Source organism: Phacochoerus africanus, chromosome 9 (genome assembly GCF_016906955.1).
Source record: "Phacochoerus africanus isolate WHEZ1 chromosome 9, ROS_Pafr_v1, whole genome shotgun sequence".
NCBI lineage: Eukaryota > Metazoa > Chordata > Mammalia > Artiodactyla > Suidae > Phacochoerus > Phacochoerus africanus.
The window spans coordinates 7,611,304-7,625,687 of record NC_062552.1 but is presented as its reverse complement, the minus strand read 5'-3'; the positions used below and the strand labels follow the sequence as shown (position 1 = coordinate 7,625,687).

The following is a 14,384-nucleotide window of genomic DNA, read 5'->3' as shown; positions in this document are numbered from 1 at the left end:
GGCCACTGCAGTCAGATTCTTATACCACTGTGGCACAGTGGGAACTCCTTAAATATACTCTTTAAAAAAAGAAGCCAGAGCTACTCTACATTCTGAGATTCTAGTTTTCCTTCTGCAAAGTGAATTCAGTTTAATAATCTGAGGATTCATCAAATGCTAAGATTCTGGAATTTTACAGTCACCTCACCAGCCTGTGAAAATGTGTATCCTCCCCCCCACACACACACAGTTTGACACCTGGAAGAAATGATACAGTGGGTGCTATGGGTCTTGCCTATAAGATTTTGGAACTGATTTTAAAAACTGATAAAAATTTGTTACAGATGTAATGGGATGAGGCTATCACCTTATTGTAACTAATGCAGGTTCCCAAGTTGCATATTCATTTGAGAAATGCAATTAGGAGTTCCTGTCATGGCTTGGCGGTTAACGAACCCGACTAACACCCATGAGGACACGGGTTCAATCCCTGGCCTTGCTCGGTGTGTTAAGGTGTTGTCTTGAGCTGTAATGTAGGTTGCAGACTCGGCTCGGATCTGGTGTTGCTGTGGATCTGGCTTAGGCCAGTGGCTACAGCTCCAAATGGAGCCCTAGCCTGGGAACCTCCATATTCCTCAGGTTTGGCCCTAAAAAAAAAAAAAATGCAGTTAAATGCTAAAAAGTACGATGTTGATCTTTTTTAATGTCTGAAATAATTCCAATTTTAAAGAATAAATTTGTTATGAAAACTTGTAGTTCAGTTCCTCATAATTGATTGATTATAACTGATTTGATTGATAATCACATTGATAAATGATTGATAATCACAGATTGATTTATTTATTACTCAATGAATTTATTACATTTATAGAAACCTTAAATAGAAACCTTAAAAACAGTACACCTGAGAGGTCTACTTGATGTTATGCTTGCAGATTTTATGTTTGACTTGAAGTCCAGAACATTCCAGACTAGAACAAACAGTAAGGTAGGACCATTGCATTGTATTAAAAGAAAACAGCACATCAGCTGCTCTCCTGATGTAAATGTCCCACTAAGGGTAATGAGTAAACTAATGCATTCAATGAACACTTTGCAGGAAAAATTCAGAGCAAACACTGCAACCTGCAAAGACCAGTTAAATGGACCAACATGGTGAGCTCCACCACTCACCCATCACCACTTTCAGGTCTACACTGTGATAAGACTGGGTCGCCCTTCCCCTCGCCAGCTACGGCTGCATGTCACTGGAATGATGCTGTGCCACAATGATGTCACGGATGCTGGTCAGTGGTCAGCACACAGGGACCGGTTTAGGGTCAAATTTCAAAACTGGGTTCTGCCATTGCTCTTCCCATGGTCACACATTACAACCTCACCTCCAAATTTCAACATCCCAAGAAGGACCTAATCCTGAGTGGGTCCCCCAAACCCCCCAGTCCATCCTTTTGAAAGCAATTCATGTCCCATTGGTAGAGTTTACTAGTTAATAGCTGGTAACCTTTGCGCTTTTGCTCTCTACCAGGTAATGTGCTCGCCACTTTCAATAGATCATCCGATTTGACCTGTGCAATAACGCTACCGACCAGGTATTAACACGGGCTCCAGGTTGCAGGTGAACAGATGGAGGCGCAGTGAGGTTAAGGCTGTGCTCTCCATGAGCGTACGTGGCAACACCAGGGTTGGAAGCCAGTCAATCTGGCATCCCAGTCTCCGCTCTTCCCACTATCCCAAGAGAGGCTAGTTCATTCACAGTGGAAAATAAGCCACAGCTTGAGAAAGCATTTTGCCTCATACTTTTGACTGGAACAAAAACAAAAACAAAACACCCCCAAACACCTAAAGAGAACAAAAATGGTGGTGGTACAATCCTGAGAGATTTTTGCCCTTACATCAAAGCTAAGCGGGTCAAAGTGACTTACATGAGTTGACATGGCACGTCTGACAAGAGAAGCTGTTTTCTCTCCTCCCGAGGCACCGTTTGAAGAATGCAGTTCAAGGCCCTCAGCGCCTGTGGGGAGGTGGGGAAGGAATTCATGGGAAATAAGCCAAACGGAGAGCGGGCACGGCTCCTCCACGGAGCCCAGGGCACCTGCTATCACGCTTGTTATCTGCAACTCACCTCCTGCTGGATGCCATGATTTACATTCCCTTCTGTCACCAGAAGTCCTAAGGTAAACATGAAGGAACCCAGCATCTCACTTTTCCCTGAAAGCAGATTTTAAAAGAATCAAATCGATGCTAAACAAGAATAAGGAAATGCCTCCTAGAGCACAAGAAGAGGCAAAGACTGAAAAGCATTGGACAGTAAATATCTCAGGAATGAGGTCGTCTGGGCAATGGACCAATCACGGCCTGCTTTGAGTTCTAGAAACCCCCAAACCACAACTGGTTTGCATGGCATAGACACCCACTGAGAAAAATAGCAGCCATATATGCAAATTGTGATGCCCTGTGATGATTGCATCTCAGGCAAAGCTACTTTTTTGTCCAGACCAAGCAATGTGCGAAGGGCAACTCTCACACACAATTTCCTGTTATTTCTATGTCTGAGACTTTGCATAGTTTATAAAAATAAAAATTTTAGGAGTTCGCATTGTGGTGCAGCAGAAACGCATCTGACTCGTATCCATGAGGATGCAGGTTCCATCTCTGGCTTCACTCAGTGTGTGGGGGATCCAGCGTTGCCATAAGCTGTGGTATAGGTCGCAGATACAGCTCCAATCCTGAATTGCTGTGGCTGTGGTGTAGGCCAGCTGCTACAGCTTTGATTTGACCAGCCTGGGGACTTCCATATGCTCTAAGTGCAGCCCTAAAAAGAAAATAAATAAATTAAATAAATAAAAATTTTAGAAAGATCTTAGGTGAACAGAAGAATTTGTTTAGTAAAGGCTTGGCCTCTATTAAATAGCTTAATCATAGACACTTCAACGGCTACTTATATGTCAGGACATAGTAAAAAAAAAAAAATAAGGTATATGGTGATGCTTCGCACTTATTAAACAAGCGACCATTATTTACAATTTCATTTATGCATTTTATATTGTGAAATGATGTTGGAAGTATACACAACAAAAATTCATGGCAAGGTCTAAACATTACTTTGATAGGTTCAGAGGTGCAATTTGGATATGTGATTTTTTTTAACCATATGTTGCATACTTTTTAATTCCCATGTAACTCATGAAATTGTGGAAATCCAAACCAGGAAGTAGAAATTAAAAAAAAAACAACAAACACCTATTTAGTCCAAAAAAGCCACATTGATACTGCTGGACGATCTCTGGAAACTAGAAATTTGGGGATGAGCCAACAACATGCCTACCAACTTAAAATTTGAAAGATTCAAACAGAACCCAGGTGGATGGCAAGAGACCCTAAAGACATGAATGCACTCTGTTAATCAGCAAATATCAGACATCATGCAATCTTTTCATTCAAAGAGCAGTAAAGAGGAACTAGCAAACACAGACCTAGAAAAAGGAAGGCGCATAACAAGAGGTAGCAGAAAAGTGACTTAAAAAAATGCTCCCTTCAGGAAACAAAAGATAAAAAAGCTGAGAGGCCAAATTGGAAGCATCTGATTTATCATCTCAAAACTCAGAAAGAATGCGAATTCAATGAAAAAAATTACATTAGTAAAAAAAGGCAACAGTCTAAGATGAACACAACAGAAGTAAATGAGAAAGAAACATAATATGAAAATCGAAGTCATTCTAGACATTACAGTCTGAGGGAATGTAATACAGAGATTTCGTTACCAAGTAGTCACTACCACCCCCACTACCCCCGGAAAGTCACAAGGAGGAAGTGGCATTACCAGATCCCAGGAATCACGGCCACCTGGCCAGTGCTGTAACCACAAAATGACAACCATGCAGTCACGCCCAGAGATGGCACCTCAGCAGAAGGGAGCGGGAGAAACGTCCCTGCTACCTCCAGTTTCCTGCCATGGGCTAAACCTAGCAGACAGCCCGTTGGCAAAAACCTGAGGGAGGGAAAAGTTCTCTGCAATACAAAGTGGAGAACGAGAGGGAAATGGATCCGAGAGCAGAGGCAGATCACCACCACCCACAGATTTCAAGGAAGCAAAGATGTGACAGCAGAATTGAAGTCTATGCTGGAAGCGATGAGAGAATTGGTTAAAGTCATGGCTTCCAAGAAAAACTTAGCAACTGCTTTCAAAATACAAAGGAAAATATGAATGAGAAACCGATATATATGAAGACAAAAAAGTTGCAATGGATGAATAATAGATAATCTTACAAAGAGAATAGAATGGAAAAAGTGTAATGGACCTTTTAGTGCCTTCCCTTCATCCTCCCCCCACCCCAATGTAACAATTATGCTATTGGGTTGGAATAAGGAGCTGCAGGGGTGGGTCTGGACTGGCTTCAACCATGCAGGGGCATCCCATTCATCCTTTCCTGGTGATTGGTTCATTATGGGGGAAGAGGGGCATCTAAGCAGAACCAAGCTAGGGCTTTCTTTGGATAGTTGAAGAAAGTGAATGTTCCCTCCAAGAGTGAAAGAAAGTATCATCCATACAGCAAAGAACAAAACAAAGGAATCAGAAAAATGGAATATACATGGTAAGACGACATAAATCTTGGAACAAAAAGGGAGGAATAATTCTATCATTGGCATGAAGAGGAGGTGAGAAGGAAGTCAGTGAAAACATCTTTGTACTTCAGAGAGAGAAATCAGACATAGGCTCTACAGAGCCTTGGACTAAACCATACACACCCCGCCATGACCTTGTGCAAAATGACATATGGAAATCTGACCCTTGTAGAGAGGTCAGCACCCCCTGAGGTGGGCAAAGTGGACTCTAAGCACAATCTGTTATTGCTGTGGACTGAATTATTGCCCCCCAAGTTGATGTGCTGAATGAAGCCCTAACCTCAGTGTGATGGTATGTGAGATGGGCTCCTTTGGGGAGGTAATGCAAGTTAGATGCGGTCATGAAGGTGGGGTCCTTATAATGAGATTAATGCCTTTATAGGATGCCAGAGTGTTGGCTTGCTCTCTACCGTGTGAGGACACAGCAAGAAAGGGGCCATCTTGGGGTTGCCAAGGGGGAGGAGGGAGGAAGTGGGATGGATGGGGAGTTTGGGGATAGTAGATGCGAACTATTACACTTAGAAGGGATATGCGATGAGATCCTATCATAGAGCACAGGGAACTGTATCTAATTTCTTGAAGAACATGATGGAAGATCGTCAGAGAAAAAGATTGTGTGTATGTGTATGACTGGGTCACTATGTTGTACAGCCAAAATTGATACAACGCTGTACACCACCTGTACTCTAAAAAAAATTTTAAAAAGAGGTAGTAGGAAACATCAAGTTGACAAATATTGATAAGCAATCCTGACTTGTCTCTAAGCCTGTTCTAGAGACAATGGAGAATAAAATCCAGAAACATTCAATGAGAGAGGAAGGAGGGAGAGGAGGGGGAGGAAGGGGAGGCAGAGAAGAAGAAGAAGGAGGAGAAAAGCCATTAAGCCCATTTTGTATTTTGTTACAGCAGCTTGAGCTGGCTAATACAGTCACAGGAGTGGTGTTTCCTCCATTGAGGGGCACTGGAGTGATTACAAAGATTCTGTGAATCTATTAAGTGGTCCCAACAATGATTAGAGACTACAACCTAAATATCCATCGACAGAGGAGTGGATCAAGAAGATATGGTACATCTACACAATGGAATATTACTCAGCCATTAAAAGGAATGAAATACCAGGATTTTTAGCAACATGGATGGACCTAGAAATTATCATGCTAAGTGAAGTCAGCCAGACAATGAGACACCAACATACAATGCTTTCACTGACATGTGGAATCTGAAAAAAGGACAGACTGAACTTCTTTGCAGAACAGATGCTGATTCACAGATATTGAAAAACTTATGGTCTCTGGAGGAGACAGTTTGGGGGGTGCTTGGGCTGTGAGATGGAAATCCTATGAAATCAGATTGTTATGATCATTATACAACTACAGATGTGATAAATTCATTTGGGTGCTTAAAAGAAAAAAACCCAAAACCTTTGGCCATAAAAAAAGAAGAAAAATGACCAGAGACTAAATAAACCTCCCTATGTATTTTTTTCAAGCACACAGCATATATATACACTGCTGTAATCAACAAAAGTGTATTTTTAAATGTTACAAAATTCAATAGATGTACAAGGAGATCCTGCTGAATAGCATTGAGAACTTTGTCTAGATACTCATGTTGCAACAGAAGAAAGGGTGGGGGGAAAATGTAATTGTAACGTATACATGTAAGGATAACCTGACCCCCTTGCTGTACAGTGGGAAAATAAAAAAAATTATTAATAAATAAATGTTACAAAATTCAGAAGTAGTTTTTGCCACTGTGTGTCTTGTCCACCAATTTTAGAGACAGTAACCATTACTTATGAAGTTCAGGAAAAAAATGGACTTGAAAGTATCTGAACCCCCTGACAGATTATAGGGACCTCTTTTTATTCAGTCAGCCAAGCCCTATGCACACTGAAGCATCTAGTACTAATTTTCTCCATTTACAAGATACCATCCATTGTCAAATGTAGCATCCATTCGACAACAACTTTTCAAAAGAAAAAAAAAAAAAAAGAATGACATATGCATTTTAAGATGGCCCCAATGTCTGTGCATCTTTGAGTCCATGGTTTCCTAATTCAAAAAGCTGGATGACCTTTAAAGTGAGCTAAAAATGGAACGACATCATTGCCCTCATCTCCAAATTATCTACGGAGAAAGGCATTGGAATCAGCTCCAATTTAAACCAGAAATAGCTAACTTTTGCTGGTTTGGCTCTGCATCCTGGAAAGGAGAAAATCCCCTGTGTGGCCAAATAGTGACAGGAGCAGCCATATAAAGGACGCTCCCCTGGCAAATGAGACACACTTCACAGCAAAATTCATTTCAGCATCACAATGCAACTACGACAAAGATGCTCAATAAAGCCAAATATAATAGGCCAACCCACCTCACTTATCACTTAGATATCATTCAGAGACTACTCTTTTCTCTACACAAGAATATTCTAGTCATGAAAAGTACAATTAGTAATAAATACTTACCTTTGCTACTACTTCTGGAAATAACCTAATAAAAGAAAAAGCAAAGCTCATATTATCTTTTAAAGAGCATTATCAACTATAGCATTAATGTATGAATGCTGGTATTTCTCTAACAGGCAGAAGTTAAAGTTAACTACAGTGGGAGAAAAAATTAGAAATCCTATTTGACCTTTGATGACTTTATTAAAATTATATCAGCCTCAATCAGGTGAGCAAGAGATCTGAAAATAAACCATTTCTCTATCATTGGTTATATAGTTTAATGTTTGTTACTATCTCATAATATTCTAATAAAATGTGAGGGTCTTTTAGTAAAACCTACATCTTAGAAAAAGACATGTTTTATAAATAACTCAAAGATTCCTCCAAATTATTATTATTATTATTATTTTTGCCTTTTTTTCTAGGGCACATGGAGGTTCCCAGGCTAGGGGTCTAGTCGGAGCTGTAGCCGCCGGCCTATACCACAGCCACAGCAATACAGGATCCTTAACCCACAGAGCAAGGCCAGGGATCGAACCCGCAACCTCATGGTTCTTAGTCAGATTCATTAACCACTGAGCCACGATGGGAACTCCCTCCAAGTTATTAATGGTCTGTACTCAGTGAAGCACCCATCCTTAGTCTTACCAAGGCTGTGTCATAAAAGTCTTCTGTCACACTCATCAGAGATGCGTCCGAGGCTAACTCTGTCGTGGTCAGAAAGTCTGCTGTTCTTTCGAACCAGGAAACCAAGTACAGAAAGGAAGAAACACCCATGTCACCTCTATGGCGGAAGAGCTACTTCCCACTTGATAAAATTTCCCAAGACAATTCCTTCCAGAGCAAAGTAAGTTTAAAGGCCTTGTTCCATTACCCCATCATGTCTGTGAGGCCTGGCTCTGCAGCCTCCGTCTGGAACACTCTAGAATGGAATCGGACTGCTGCTGATTTGTGCTAAGTTCTCAGACACCAGCCAGGAAGCCACTAAAAAGCCATGGAAGGGGGCTAGTGAGGGGCCGAGAGAGAAAGGAGTCTCGTCAACATGGGAGAAGTTCCTGTCACCCCGGAGGCTGTAGAAAGCGGGCCATCCAATGACAAAGGACAGGCAGCCTTTGGAAGATGTCCAGGGGGATGCTAGTGCAACACACGTGCCTCAGGCCTGGCCACCTTTCTTGTGCCAAAAGCTTCCAGCTAATGGGAGATTTCTTTTCTATAGGAACATATACCCATGTTCACATTAGGTTGCTAGAACTGGTATGATTTAAAATAAACGTATATCAGAGGTCCCACCATGGCTCAGTGGAAACGAATCTGACTAGGAACCATGAGGTTGCGGGTTCAGTCCCTGGCCTCACTCAGTGGGTTAAGAATCTGGCGTTGCCATGAGCTTTGGTGTAGGTCGCAGATGCGGCTCGGATGCTGCATTGCTTTGACTGTGGTGTAGGCCGGCAGCTGTAGCTCCCATTAGACTCCTAGCCTGGGAACCTCTATATGCTGCAGGTGAGGCCCTAAAAAGAAAAAAGCCTATTCTCTTTGGGCCAAATCTACATGAATTAATAGTATGTGCTTTAGAATGTGTTTAAATTATGGCTATGGAATTTCTATGACCAAAAATTCCACCAGAACATGGAAATTCCTATTTGATTTAAAACCCCAGGGGAGTCTTGATCTGACACTTCTAGCCTTGGGAAGGCTTTTTCTTCTTAAGTTTTATTTTTGTCTTTTTTTTTTTTTTTTTTTTTTTTTTTTAAGGGCCGCACCCACAGCACATGGAGGTTCCCAGGCTAGGGGTCAAATTGGAGCTGCAGCTGCCAGTCTATACCACAGCAATGCCAGATCCGAGCCAAATCAGTGACCTACACCACAGCTCACGGCAATGCCAGATCCTTAACCCACTGAGCGAGGCCAGGGATCCAACCTGCATCCTCATGGATACTAGTCAGATTCCTTTCTGCTGAGCCACAACAGGAACTCCAGAAGGGCTTTCTTAGGTCTAAATAGGAAATTCAGTTTAGAGTTGATCCCAGGTTATCCCCCTACAATCAGCTTAAAGTTCCAAGGTACCCCTGAGCCATCCCTGCCCCATTTCCTTTGGAGTTTTAGCCCATTTTCTTGGTTACATGCATAAGGACGTGTGTCAGGTGGGGCTAAACACAGCGTGAAATATATACAGTTTGCATAGGTATAGCCCTTCAATTCCACTCCTACCCATCCCACCACCAACCCAGCCGCAAACACCTTTAAAGACCCTGAGACGAGGCATTAGGAAAGCCTGAGTTTACTCCCCCTCTGCCACCCCCAGGGGCTGCCCCATAATTAGAGGCCTTTTCAAGTGAAAAGGGGAGGGACAGCTCCTTGGCCCAACCTGATCTGGATCAGCTTCAGGTACTGGAGTCCAGGGGGTAAATCAGAGATTTGATTACCAGCCAGATCACTCTTCTGCCACTCTACCTCCCACCCTGAATTTTTTTTTTTTTTTTTTTTTTTTTTTTTTTTTTGGTCTTTGTAGGGCCGCACATGTGGCAAATGGAGGTTCCCAGGCTAGGGGTCGAATCGGAGCTGCAGCTGCCGGCCTACACCACAGCCATAGCAACACAGGATCTGAGCCATGTCCCCAAACTACATCACAGCTCATGGCAATGCCAGATCCTTAACCCACTGAGTGAGGCCAGGGATCGAACCCACATGCTCATGGATGCTAGTCAGGTTCATTAACTGCTGAGTCACAATGGGAACTCCACGGCTGCAAATCTTATGGGAGGAAAAAAAAGCAGAACTGATGCAAGAGGTTTTGTCAACTCTGCTTTGTTTAGAAGGCATGCAGGATGTTACCTTCTGATTAATGCAAAAACCAACCTGAAGCCTATACCTGGGATGATGAACAAGCAAAATATATTTTCGTCATTTGTTTTTTCAGATTCAACTAGGATTTTAGAAAGTTGGAAAGATAGGCTGCAGCAAGGGGACGTATTTGATAATTTATGTAGGTCTAATCTTGTTAATAAATTTCATTAAAACAGTTATAGAGGGAGTTCCCGTCGTCATGGCTCAGTGTAATGAATCCAACTAGTATCTATGAGGGTGCGGTTCAATCCCTGGCCTGGATCAGTGGGTTAAGGATGTTTCTATGAGCTGTGGCATAGCTTGGATCCGGTGTGGCTGTGGCTGTGGTATAGGCTGGCAGCTGCAGCTCCTATTTGATACCTAGTCTGGAAACTTCCATTTGCCATGAGTATGGCCCTAAAAAGATAAATAAAATAAAAATAAAAAAGTAAAATAAAGTGATTGGATATTTTAAAAGAAACAGCTGTTTAAAAAAAAATAGTTGTAGAGTCTTGGGGTGGGGTGTGTCTCCTGATCCAGTATTTCCAAAGTTAAATTCACTAAAACAAACAAAAAACAAATGCTATCACTGCATTGGCTTGTCAGGGGGAGAAGCGAGCTGCGTCTGACTCATTCCCGTGCACCCTCAAAGTGCTCCACCCACCCCATACATCAGAAACATTTGTCAAACTTAATTTTATATAAAATTAAGATATAAGCAATAAGCATCAGTACCAATCTCTCTTCAAATTTGATTTCGCAGGGACAGAAAATTCTAAACTCTGCAATTGAATCCACTCTAGTTCCTTAGGTTACCCAAATCCACACAAAACTAAGACACCACTTATCTTGGGGATCAGTCCCTGCTGAATTAGCAAAGGCTCATCTTCTTTGAGGCCGTCCATGAAGAACTGCTGAATACATTTCAGCAACAGGGAAACATACTGAAATTCATTTTTATCCAGTTCCTGGGGATTAGACCACATTCCGTTAAAAACCTTACAGATAATTACCCACTGGTATTCTGATTACAGAACAAAACAGCTTACTTGCCTTACTTATTGATCTGTTAAGATGGTGTAATAAAAGATTATCATATTTTTGAGGAACATGGTTCTCTCGCTGTTGAAAATATTCTTTTATTTTCTGAAATCCTTCGTCATGGAACGCATCAGTGATGAGTGATTGCAGCTGCAAAGTTGATAGTCTGAAGGTTACCATTTTTCCCCAAGTATTTTATGTCATAGTAGCATTTCTAACCATCATGGGTAATAATAATTTTGTGCAGAAATGAGTAACTCTAGAGAATTTTATCTTGAACAGTTATTATGTGGACAGTGATTGAGTTTGTTGGCTTAAGATTAGCAGTTTGCAAAATGTGGCTTCTGGACCGCCAGCAACCTGACCATCACCTGGGTCTTATTTGGAATCAAACGCTGGGCTCAGGGACTTTCGGGTGATTCTCATCAGGCTAAAGTTTGAGAAGCAGTGACTGAAGGAAAACTATACTTAAATCACAGATATCGTGGGTAAAGACACTTTATCCTCGGTAATGTTAGAAATTCTAACACTATAAAATTCAAGGCTGTTATCACTCAAGTTACATAAATGATCCTAATAGAAGGAAGAAAAATTCCACACTAATAATTATGGTTAATGGAAGTTGATAAGTAGGCAATTTACCATGATGAATGAAATTAATCTTTTCTGCCTGGAAGTTATTCTAGACAATTTAAGTCAGAGGTGTATGTACATACACATATATACACACATCTACCTGAATAATAGACACAACGGACATGTTCTTAAATATCTACACTATTAAAAGATAAGATTTTATTTAAAAGACCTAGTCCACTCCTACAGGCTAAATTACAGTATCTTGAGAAGTCATTCTACTATATACGGCCTAAAATTCCACTTATCCTTTGTACTGATTTAAATGGGGAGGCAGCATTTGAAATCACACATGTTTTAAGTTACTACCTAGTAAGCCTCTTGGAGCCAAGTACGTGCTCTGCAGATGTTCTCATTTAAACCTCTCCACTCGTCTCATGGTGATACTAACAGCAAGGCTGGGAAAGTTGAAGAACGTGCATGAGATTACCCAGCTGAGATGCACGCTCAGATTCTCTGACTCAGCAGTTCAGGCTTCTGCCTACTGGAAACTCTGCCTGGCTTCTCTAGAACAAATCCAAACCCTTTGCTGTGGTCTGCAGGGCTCTGCAGGATTCAATCTCTGTCAACTTTTCCAGCCTGACTTCCTGCTAGATGAGTCCTAGAACAAGCCAAGCTATTCCTTGCCGCAGGGCCTTTGCACTGGCTGTTCCACGCTTAGACTGCTTCTCCCCACAACGTACCACCTTCAGGCTCCTTGTCCCCACCCCCCTCAGATCTCACCTCAGTATCCCATTTTTAGGTAGGTCTTCCAGGACCTTCTCTTAGGTTAGTCAAGCGCCTCCCTCCACTCGCAACGATTCTCCATCACAACATCCAATTCCTTTTCTTCCTAACACGGTTTCTCCCTTACTTTTGTTCCTCATCTGTCTCTTCGGCTCTCTGCTAGGCTGGAAGCTCTGTGAGAGCAAGAAGTGGGTCCATGCTGTCTACTAGAATAGCACCGGATGCAAGACAGCTAGGATAGTAGTAGGGCAATCAAGGGTACAATTGCCAACTCATGGTGATAAACTGCGTGTGAGTGATTAGGGAAGCCGGAGACACAAAGAGGATTTCGCTGTGTCTGGCTCGAGCAACTGGAGAACATTCATGCTGACGGCCCAGGGGACACAGGACTTGACACAGCATGTGACACACATACACACACAGAACACAAACTTTATCTTTACATAGAAAGCATCCTGGACCAGTCCATTCCCATCCTTTTCCTGAACAGACTGCAAAGGACCTTCCTTTTCCTGTATATAAGAAGATGTTGAAAAATTACTTCAAAGATGTGCATTTCAGGTTTTAAAATAAAAGCAATAAAGGTTCATATTGTTTTCCTGAACAAAACTTTGTTTGTTCATGCCCCTGATTACAGGTCTAAGACACTACTTTAAAAACAAAACCAGGGAGTTCCCATCCTGGTGCAGTAGAAACGAATCCAACTAGGGTGTGGGTTTGATCCCTGGCCTCGCTCAGTGGGTTAAGGATCCGGCGTTGTCGTGAGCTGTGGTGTAGGTTGCAGACGCGGCTGGGATCCTGCGTTGCTATAGCTGTGGTGTAGGCTGGCAGCTATAGCTCGGATTCGACCCCTAGCTACCTAGCCTAGGAACCTCCATGTGCCACAGGTGAGGCCCTAAAAAGAAAAAACAAAAAAAAGCAGGAGATCCCTGGTGGTCTAATGGTTATGAATTCGGCAGCCGTCATTGCTGCAGCTCTAGTTCTATCTCTGGCCAGGGAACTTCCTCATGCTGGAGGCATGGCCAAAAATGAAAAACAAAAACAAAAACCACCCTTAAAACAAAATTAAAAAAAAAAAACTTTCTTCCAAAACCAAAAATTTCATCCATTCTTTAGCATTTTATCCAATTTGTGATAAATAAAAATTATCACGAGCAAAGCAAACATCATTGTAATAAACAATCACATAAACTAGGCAAATTTAAACTCTATAATGGCAACTATTTTTTTAAAATAAAGGCTTTAAGGAGTTCCCATCATGGCTCATCAATTAACCAATCTGAGTAGCATCCATGAGGACATAGGTTCGATCCCTGGCCTTGCTCAGAGGGTTAAGGATCCGGTGTTGCCATGAGCTGTGGTGTAGGTCACAGATGCGGTTAGGATCCGGTGTTGCTGTGGTATAGGCCAACAGCTACAGCTCAGATTCCACCCCTAGCCTGGGAACCTCCATATGCTGTGAGTTCTGCCTTAAGAAAAAAAAAAAAAAGGCTTTGAATTAATGAATCATTTTTAGAATGAGAGCTTATAAAGTTTTTAAAAGTGTGTTTAAAGCACAGTCATGAGTTTAAGCTTTATGTTATGAATTTTATTTTATCTTATTTCTTTTTCAGCCACACTCGTGGCACGTGGAAGTTCTCTGGCCACCGATGGAAACCCAGCCACAGCTGTGACCCATGCCACAGCTGCAGCCATGCTCCATCCTTACCCCACTGCACCGCAGCAGGAACTCCTGTTATGAATTTTAGACGTGACTCTAGGACTTAAAAGTACAACTTCAAGGATCAAATACCAACAACCAGCACAAGAAAATTTACAAAACATTAGGTTGTTGCACATTTTCTTCAAGAAGTGATCCCCGGGCCTTACCAACCTGGTTTTCACAGCACATACTGCGTTAAATAACAGTACCTCATTTGCTCAATTCATCCCAACTAAAGCATAAGACAAAAAAATTTTAATCTCTTCTAAAGAGGTTTTGTTTTATGTCTTGTTTTTTCAAATCTAGCTTGGGGAGATCCCAGCGTGGCTCAGTGATTAACCAATCCGACTAGGAACCATGAGGTTGCCGTTGGATCCCTGGCCTTGCTCAGTGGGTTAAGGATCCTGC

At 41.9% G+C, this 14,384-nt stretch overlaps 1 protein-coding gene across 1 annotated transcript in view; it reads right to left on the bottom strand.

The window, feature by feature from the left end:
- SYCP2L (synaptonemal complex protein 2 like) overlaps positions 1–14,384 on the bottom strand; it is an 89,185-nt gene that overhangs the window by 59,613 nt on the left and 15,188 nt on the right. Inside the window, exons 5-11 of the mRNA XM_047797684.1 lie at positions 12,718–12,786; positions 10,925–11,062; positions 10,720–10,839; positions 7,697–7,801; positions 7,067–7,091; positions 2,102–2,187; positions 1,902–1,990 (exon numbers count right to left, since the gene is read on the bottom strand). Coding sequence (XP_047653640.1) covers positions 1,902–1,990; positions 2,102–2,187; positions 7,067–7,091; positions 7,697–7,801; positions 10,720–10,839; positions 10,925–11,062; positions 12,718–12,786 — 632 coding nt within the window. The remainder of the gene's footprint in view (positions 1–1,901; positions 1,991–2,101; positions 2,188–7,066; positions 7,092–7,696; positions 7,802–10,719; positions 10,840–10,924; positions 11,063–12,717; positions 12,787–14,384) is intronic.